This window comes from Peromyscus leucopus, chromosome 2 (assembly GCF_004664715.2).
Source record: "Peromyscus leucopus breed LL Stock chromosome 2, UCI_PerLeu_2.1, whole genome shotgun sequence".
NCBI lineage: Eukaryota > Metazoa > Chordata > Mammalia > Rodentia > Cricetidae > Peromyscus > Peromyscus leucopus.
This window is the reverse complement of record NC_051064.1, coordinates 68,808,901-68,818,298: the sequence shown is the minus strand read 5'-3', so window position 1 is coordinate 68,818,298 and position 9,398 is coordinate 68,808,901. Positions and strand designations below refer to the sequence as shown.

Below are 9,398 nucleotides of genomic sequence, written 5' to 3'. Positions count from 1 at the left end.
TGGGAGCAGATCAGTTAAGAGCTTTCTCTTTAAATCCCAATAACGATGTGTAACATGAATCTTAAACAGTCTTATTAATAAAAATCTCAGGAGCCAGATGTTGGGGTGAACGCTGAAAGATCAGAGAAACAGAACAAGCCTCACCTCACCAATTCCTCAGCTAATCTTGTTTCCTCAAATTGGAAGCCTCTGTCTGTGTCCTCATCTGAATGAATTTCAGCTGAACTGCTGCTAAAAGCCAAAAATGTCAAAGGCTCTAGTTCCTGGTTCTCATGCTTTATATACCTTTCTGCTTCCTATCATCACTTCCTGGGATTAAAGGCGTGTGTCACCATGCCTGGCTGTTTTCAGTGTGGCTTTGAACTCACAGAGATCTGCATGGATCTCTGCCTCCAGAATGCTAGGATTAAAGGTGTGTGTGCCACCATTTTCTGGCCTATATGTCTGTCTTGTGGCTGTTCTGTTCTCTGACCCCAGATAAGTTTATTAGGGTGCAAAATATATTGGGGAACACAATATCACCCCAACAATGGGCTTGCATCAGAATAGTGACTGCAGGGATATGAAACAATCAAATTCTGGATTTTTGGGATTTGCTATTGGATACATAATGGGGTTAATGACCTGAGCAAATGGACAGGATGGGAAGTGTCATTCAGTAAGACAGGGGTGCTCAGTAAAGACTAAGAGCTCAGCTTTAGGCAGGTTGGTGTGAAGTTTCTAATATATTCAGCCAGAGGTGTTAAGACTGGCAGTTGGATAAGGCTGGAGTCTAGAGAATGCATATATACTGCATTGAATGTTTGAATACAGGTGGCAGTTGGAGACTTAAGACTGAGACATAATTCAGGAAGTGAGCTCAGGACAGGAAAGAAGGCTAAGGAATCAGCTGGAATGTGACACCACTGGAGGTCAAGGAGACCAGGTGGAGACTCGAAGGCATTAATGAGGAAAGAAGACTAAGCAGCTACGGTTCATGGGAATGAAGACATTTCTGGAACAAAGAAGAGGTCAACTGCTAGGAGCCCGCTAAAATGAGGACTGGAGAATGAGTTTGATGAGAGCTATTTGGTTAGTGGGGTAGTGGGACATTTAAGAGAGAATTAATAGAGGCTGGAAGCATGACACTTCTTTTGTATTACTATAGGGGGAAATTGAGGCAGGATGGGTTTTGTTTGCTTGTTTTCTTCTCTCCCTCCCTCCCTCCCTCCCCCCCCTCCCTCCCTCCCTCCCTCTCCCTCTCTCTGCCTCTCTGTCTCTCTCTCTCTCTCTCTGGAACTCGCTCTGTAGACCAGACTGGCCTTGAATTCAGAGATCCACCTGCCTCTGGCTCCCCAGTGCTGGGATTAGAGATGTGTGCCACCACTGCCTGGCTGCTTTCCTTTTTTAAAGATGGGATAAGTAGCAGCATATTTGTATCCTGAGAAGGAATGAGATTCAGAAAAACTAGCGTCAGGAGACAGAAAGTGCTGGGGCCATATCCTTCGGCTAGGCTCCTAAGTTTACAGGTGAATGAACTGGTCTTCACCAGGCACACACAGGAGGAGGAGAAAAAGTCCCCAGGGGAGCCTGCCGCAGACAGTAACGGGGAGTGTCAGTCTGCATATTCTCTTCCGATTACTTTTTAAATTTTCCAGTGAAGGAATGAATATGGGGAGCAGGTACTGGGAACAACCTAAGAGAACAGAAGAAAACCAAATTGCAGAAAATCAATGCTACTATGTGAACCTGTGCATATTAATCACTTTCCTCTTCAAACTGATTGGAAGGCACATCTCTGTCGTCTTAAATTTTGTAGAAACTGAAAATGCAGTTGGTGAGAAATACAAATAAGGTATATATGATTTAAACCAAGTAAATAAAGCATATAATTTAAATTAAGGAGAACCTTTAGGATGCTTAGTGTATCCACCAAGAAGATCCAATTGTCAGCTCTTTTTTTATTTTTTATTAAATTAAAAAAATTTATTAAGAATTTTTCTATTCATTTTACATACCAACCACAGATCCCCTCTCCTCCCTCCTCCTGCTCCCCAGCCTTCCCCACAACCTACCCCCCCATTCCCACCTCTTCCAAGGCAAGGTCTCCCATGGACCATTCAGTTGAGGCAGACCCAAGCCCCTCCCTCCTGCATCAAGGCTGCTCAAGGTGTCGCAACATAGGCCCTGGGCTCTTTCCTTACCTTTTACTCTACTACAGAAATGGTCAAAGAAGATTGATGCTCAAAGAGTTAACGAAGCAAAATGCTACATTACTTTTAACATTTTATAATGAACTTTAAAATTTTAATTAAATTTTAAAATTTTTGTTTCTGATCATTTGGATTTTTAACAATTAAAAAATTCATTGTATATATTCACTGCACATGGTACTTGTGCTACCTAAGGAAATTTTCACGCAAGCACACATTATACATTGAGTTGTGCTCCCGTCCACCAAGCCTCCCTCCCCCTTCCACCCCCTCTGCTCTCACTGTCCCTCTGTAACCACGGGCAGTTTTGTTTTTACTTTCATTTCATACAGACATACATGACTGTATGTATATAAAAGATCCAGGAACCACATATGAGAAAAAACATGGTATTTGTCTTTTTGAGACCTGGAACTATCTGAGACTGGTTTAATTTCATCTTTTAGTGGCTACTTTATGTTTCTGTGAAGCACACACCCAGTTCCAGTTATGTTATATAAACGTGAGCCACGATACAGTGAACGCTGCCTGAAGAGTACTGAGATGCACGTTTGTGAAAGCTGCACAGCTTGCCTTCCTGAGTCTCACCTCACAGCCCAGTCAAGACGGCAGTCTACAGAAGTCCGCCTTCAGAGTCACCAGCATAGTCTAGTAACTGAACGCTCACGATGAAGCTGCCACATTAGTGCCATTACCCTATGCAGCATTGGAAGAGCTCCAGAGAAGAGGATATAAGTAGACAAGGCACAGCTGAGAAAATCAGAATGGATGAGAAGGCTTTTATTAGGTCAAATATTTCCATAATTATAAAGATTTCATTGAAATAAATAAGTGTCTTACAATCTTTGTGAGTGATTCAAGGTAAAGTTAAAAGCAGTAAAAGTTAATTAAAAACGAACATGCTAAAACCATACTATCCAGCAATAAGTCTCAAGGATATATTATTTTCCAACTTTGACTTAAAAATTAATGTGAAATCATAATGAATATAGAAGACATGATATTGTACTTTTCTAAAGAATAAAGACAAATACTAGATTTAATGTTTCTATGAATCCCATTTGATATCACAAAGCAAACATTACTGGGTAAAAAATATTTTTAAAATTCAGGAAAAATGAATGTGACAAAAATATAGATACTGTATTTAACTAATTTAAAAATATTTCCAGGCAAAAAACTTCAAAATCATTATTTGAATATAAGATAGCAATGAGTCATAAAATTACAGAAGACAAGATATTGTGGAACAATAAAGTACCAGGGTCATGGAGTAACAGAACTCCTTCTCATGTGTGGTAGACATGAAATGGCATGGTGAAAATGAACTGAAGTTTTGACTGGTAGTCATGGGCACAGCCTTAAGATGCAGAGGGCACAGTGAGGTAACTCACCACCTCCTTCAGACAACAAAGACAATGATTCTCTCGGGAGAAATGAGAACCCGCTGCAGACACTTCTCACATCAGTGACTGGGATGTCTGACGTCAGGTCGGAAACTACTTCAGTGGTGAAAAGGACGCTGGGATCAGGAACATATTCTGCTGAGACTCGAGGTAATTGACACTTTCCCGAACTGCAAAGACATTTTATAAGACAATGAAGCTATCGGGTGAATCAAATTTGTTCTAAAAATAACTCACGCCTAATGATCAGCTCACCAGCAGCCACGACTCTGGGATCCTCATGAGACCAATGTCTCCCAGCTTCGCGAGTATCTGCGCTCTCGTTCCACCACAGAACATGGACTGCAGAAGTAAATCAGAAGTTAGCTGTAATTCTCGTTAACAGGTATTTTTTTCTTTTATTTTGAGATTGTAACATAATTACATAATTTCTTTCTTCCCTTTCCTCCCTTCAAACCCTCCCATACAACCTCCTTTGCTCTCTCAAATTTGTGCCCTCTATTTTCATTAATTGTTGTTACCTGCGTATATGCACTATATTCTAAATATAACCGTATAGCAGATATTTTTAAAAATGTGTGTGGTACTAGGCATAAGGGCCTTTAGAGTGGATGCTGGGTAAGTACTCTGCATCTGATCTATATCCTTGACCTTGATTGTGTACGTGTATGTCTGCGTGTGTGTGTGTGTGTGTGTGTGTGTGTGTGTGTGTGTGTGTGTATGGGCATGCATGTGGGTGTCAGTGGTCAATGTCAGGTGTCCTCTTCAATTTATGTCTTCCTTATTGTTTTGATACAGTTCTCTCTGAACTTGGAACTTAACTAGACTAGCTGGCCAGGCTCCTATTTCCATCATCTTCCCAGGGCCGACATAGTAGATGGTGTGTGCCACTGGAGCCCGCTTTGATATGGGTGCTAGGGATAAACTTGGGTCATCATCCACTGCAGTCATCTACCCATTCGAGAGCACTAGGGAGCTATCACCAGCCAGGCACAGACATTGTTTCTAGACCTTTTATATCTAATAAGTCTTTAGTCTTGGCGTCCCTTTGTCATTTATGGAACACTGTTACTTCAATAATGAGAAATAGGTAATTTTTTTGGCTTTGTCCATAAATTTTGCCTTTATAAAATATATATTTATATTTTCATTCAGAAACAACCTCCTTACTCCAATGATGTTATTTTGAAAAAAAATCATAACAAGACGTTTAGAAAAAAAAGATGAAAAGAATTAATATTTTCTTAAAGATTTTTCCAGTTTCTAGGTAACAGTTAGCCTGTGAAAAAGCTGCAAAAGGTATTAGCAATTGCAATAAAAAAAAGTGTTTTCATACCTTACAATTAGAAAAAAGCTCTCAAAATTAAAATCATAATTTAAAAAATGCAAGAAACATAGGTGATCAGCAACATTCATCACAGTCTCACAGAAACAGACAGCTGTACCTCTGTTGAGGGCTCCATATTCAGTGTGGAAAACACCAACTAGTGTAGAGTAGCCGAGATCAACGTGGGCGTTTACTGCCCTTTTGAATGCGTTACCCCACAGAGCTGGGCCCCCAGGTTTCATCTGAAAAGTAGCCAATTCATAGACTCCTAGAATTGACAAAAAAATTAAATTTAACAGACATTATTGTTGTAGTCTACTAGGTTCCTAGTGGCTGTACCCAGCAGGACTGCATAAGAGGTTGATTGGACCACGGGCCCGAGTATCAGGTGTTTGTAAGCATCTACACTTGACTGTAACTAGCAAGAGGGAGGTCTTTTGCTCCACCCCTTGGCACTGTTATAAATAGACCTTTGGAATAAAGTTGTGGGCTGGTGGATAAGGTTCCAGGCCCATTGGAGTCTATCCTGTGTTTTCGGTTTTTCTCCCCTCTATTTCTAACTAAGTCTCTTACTCCTCATTCCTCAAGAGTCCCTGGGGTAAATAATGATGGGGGCTGGTCTACCACACATAATTTAGTAGACATTCAAGGAATTTGCTTTGTTTGACTCTAGAGTGGGAGGCGACCCTATGTATAAGTGTTTGAAGGGTCACCTGCATATACAGATTTATGCAGACACAATTGTTAATTCTTTGCTTCATTTTTTCTTGTTTTTATGTTTAGATATTCTTGACTACATTTAAAGTTAACCTTAATAACTGAGGGGAAATCAAAACTATATATAAACAATTACATTAAATATTTTTAATCTGGGAACTTAATCAACATACTGGATATTGATACTTTATTGTGAAATAAGATTTTAAGCTGTTTACGTCTATGAGAAAAGAAATAAGTATCTTTTGATGTCCTAGTTTTCCCTCTTTTTTCCAATTTTGAGAGGGGAGATATTTTTCTTAATGTAATTTCCTCCTTTCAGAGTCTGTTCCTAACAAGCAGAGCAAGAAAACATGGCCTGAAGTCCTGACTTTCTAAAGAAAAATAACTTCAGCAGGGGTTTATTGTTCTTAAATATCCAAGTATTGCTTGAGAGGCTTTTTACCTCTAATCAGAAATATAAATCAGAGGTGAGAAACTGGAGGATAAGTAGGTCTGATAGAAAAAGAAAAAAAAAATGTACAAGGTCACTAAGGAATTAAGAAAAATATAGTGGAATGTGGTGGTATTTTGTTTGTGATATAACAAATAAATCTTGCCTGAAGATCAGAGTATGGTGCTAAGCCACTAGTTAGCCATAGAGGCCAGACAGTGGTGGCACACACCTTTAATCCCAGTACTCAGAAGGCAGAAGCAGATGGATCTCTGTGAGTACAAGGCTACCCTGGGCTGTGCAAGATTGATCCAGTATAAAAGAGAAACAGAGCCAAGTAGTGGTGGCACACACCTTTAGTCCCAGCACTAGGCAGGTGGAGACAGGAAGTATGGCTGGACAGAGACAGGAATATAAGGCCTGAAGAAACAGGAACTCACTCTCCTTTAGGCTGAGGAGTTGGTAAAGTGAGAGGTGTCTGTGGCTTGTTCTTTTGTCTCTCTGATCTTTCAGCATTTATCCCGATATCTGGCTCTGCGTTTTTATTAAGACCAACTAAGATTCATGCTACAGTGGAAAATAAGATTTAAGCCCAGTGAGATGGCTCAGTGTGTAAGAAAAAAAAAAAATGCTTGTTGCCAAGCCTGACAGAGTTCAATCCTTGGAACACACAAAACGTAAGGAAGGAACCAGCTCCCTCAAGCTGTTCTGACCTCCATGTATGCACTACCGCATAAATATACACTACATAAATAAATAAATGTAAAAAGTGTAAAAAAAAAATCAAGATTTGGCATTTCAAGAGATAGCAAATATGTTTGGATAATGCTGAGAGCAAAGGGCACATGCCTTGCGGTTTGGGTCCCAGAACCCAGGCTAGAGACGGCAAGGAAATGAAGAAAAGACAGACACACAGACATACAGATGCACATAACAATGAAGCTGGGATCATGTGGGGCTCTGTAACATTATCACTTCCATCACCATCTGAAACCTTGGCTTTTTTATTAGGAGTATCATGAGGGCAGGGTTAGCTAGTCTAGGAGGTCTCTGTAGGTGAGCAGTCCCAGGCTCTAAATACCCAGAAGGAGGAAGCTGTAGCTAATGTCTACACACAAGGATCAATCATTCATAAACACTCATAGCTGACTCCTGAGAAAAGCTTCGCCATTTCTCTTGAGCCTGGCTTGTATGAGTAATGGCTTTGCCAACTGTCCCATGGGTCTGAGGCCTTGTGCATCCTCGACAGGCTCTTGCCATGTTAAACATACTCACTCAGGACTTCATTCACCCAGGGCTTCCTCAAATCCCTACAGGTAAAAGTCTCAACAAGACTTCAAATTTCTTGTACTCTAAAATACATTATAGAGTCAGGAACAATGGGAAATAAAGAAAAAATTAAAATGTTATGCTTTTATAATCTGACTTTGCTTAAAACTGGATTTTACAACAGTTCTTTAAATCAGCAAGAAGACAAAGGAATTATTTCCAAACTGAGAAAGAAGCAAGAAGACAGAAAAGCTAGCTACAGTGTATACCTCGGCAATGTCAGGTAACTCCCTCCCTCCAGACAGTCCATTTCATAAGTAAAGACATACTTAATCTAAACTACTGTAGTCCGTGTAAAGTACTTTATATTTAAATGTTTATATTATTTAAATAGGTATGGTAGTAAACATCTGTAACCTCTCCATTTGTGAGTCTAAGGGCTGAGAATTGTGAATTGTATGTCAACCTGGGCTATATCGTGAGACCTTGTCTGAACCCTAAAAATAAATAAGTGAATAAAAGTTTGTATTACTTTAGTATTATATGGACTTTTTCTATATTGTAGCTAAGTTTTAACCCATAAAACTTAGTTTGGAAGGGCTTGAGAGATGGCTCAGTAGTCAAGAGCACTTGTTACTCTAGCAGAAAACCTGGCTTCAATTCCCAGTACCCATATGACAGTTCACAACTGTCTTTAATTCCAGTTCCGTGAGGATCTGATACCCTGTTTTTGCCTCCACAGGTACCAGGTATGCCAGTGATGTACAGATAGACATATAGACAAACACACATATGCATATACATATATATGCACATATACACACACATACATATATATTTATATCTTAAGTTTGGAAAAATACTTCATTAATTCTCATTTTTTAAGGATAAACTAAGATCAGTTTTTATCTCAATAGTTAGTGTCATTCCTATATAAAATAAAATAAATCATTTTTTCTTTTCCATGACATTATTTTTTTTTTTAATCATGTAACATTTGTACTACTTCAGTCATGAAAACTCACAGTGGCTAAGACAGACTCACCTTCCTTGGGAGGTGTTCCTATTTTGCACCATGGTACCAGGTAGGTAATCTCAACTTCTTGTTTATCAATGAAAGCCAATTTGGAATGAGGAATCGTTCTTGCCATTCTTTATCATTAGCCAAGGCTTTGCGAACTGCAGTTCGATGAGCAAAATTATCTATGGTAGAAAAAAAAAATGGAGAAGAATTTAAATTGTTTTATTTAAAATGATCTATTCCTCCTTGGATTTCACCCAAACGAGCAAACATTTTATCCACAGCACACAAGAACACTGTGTTATCGGCTTTGGGAACACCCACTTGCAAAGATGTGACATTGGCATCAAGTCTCTCAATAGTCTTCAGGGTAAAAGAAATGGAACAACTACTGTTATCTCACTGAACAGGCTTCACAGGCTCTACCACGCAGCAGTGTACAGGAGTTAATAAGTTACTGTGTGTTTCTGTGTGTGTGGTACAGGACTAATGTAACCTCCAGGTTTGGGGTGAGGATTACAGGAACCCATGAAGAGCACTTAGAGGAGACTTCAGCACTTGGTGCATCAGTATATGCGCTCTTCTCTTCAACTGCAGCTCCGAACTGACAGTCCAGTTTAAGAGGAAAATAAATAAATCATTTGGGAGTGATGGTAGGTGGTCAAGTCAATGTATACCTTGAACAAACTTCCAAATAAGTGAAATAAAATGCACTCTGTAAACAAAAACAGATTGATCAGGTGTTGATTCTCTAACTCTTGTTAGTTCTCTTAATGGGTCATGATTGCACTGTACCCTATCTGAAGCAGATAATTGATTTTAATTAGGTTGCTCTATTATATCATGGAAAAGCCCCAAACTGTGCTGTATTAGGTACAGATGAACAATTTTCATAGTGAAGCATTTTTTGAAAATTAATTTGGATATTGATGGACAAACCCCACTGTGGGATGTCCTTCTGTACTTTGTGAATATGTGTTTCTCTCATTGGTTGATAATAAGGTTGTTTTTGGCCTATAGCCAGGGGAGTAAG

The 9,398-nt window shown here is 39.4% G+C and overlaps 1 protein-coding gene across 1 annotated transcript; it reads right to left on the bottom strand.

The window, feature by feature from the left end:
- Nucleotides 1–2,949: 2,949 nt before the first annotated feature.
- Nucleotides 2,950–8,922, bottom strand: LOC119087411 (protein NipSnap homolog 3B-like). The gene is made up of 4 exons (XM_037202650.1): nt 8,390–8,922; nt 5,044–5,193; nt 3,854–3,940; nt 2,950–3,768 (listed from the first exon to the last, which is right to left on the bottom strand). The coding sequence occupies exons 1-4, from the start codon at nt 8,493–8,495 to the stop codon at nt 3,692–3,694; spliced, it is 420 nt and encodes a 139-aa protein (XP_037058545.1). The 5' UTR covers nt 8,496–8,922; the 3' UTR covers nt 2,950–3,691.
- Nucleotides 8,923–9,398: the final 476 nt, after the last annotated feature.

Bases quoted from the DNA above. Each gene is read 5' to 3' on its own strand.
- LOC119087411 (XM_037202650.1), bottom strand. From the start codon at position 8,495: ATGGCAAGAACGATTCCTCATTCCAAATTGGCTTTCATTGATAAACAA. The intron at 5,194-8,389 runs GTGAGTCTGTCT...TGTCAATTCTAG, and splicing joins AGGAACACCTCCCAAGGAAG to GAGTCTATGAATTGGCTACT. The intron at 3,769-3,853 runs GTGAGCTGATCA...ATGTCTTTGCAG, and splicing joins TCCCAGAGTCGTGGCTGCTG to TTCGGGAAAGTGTCAATTAC.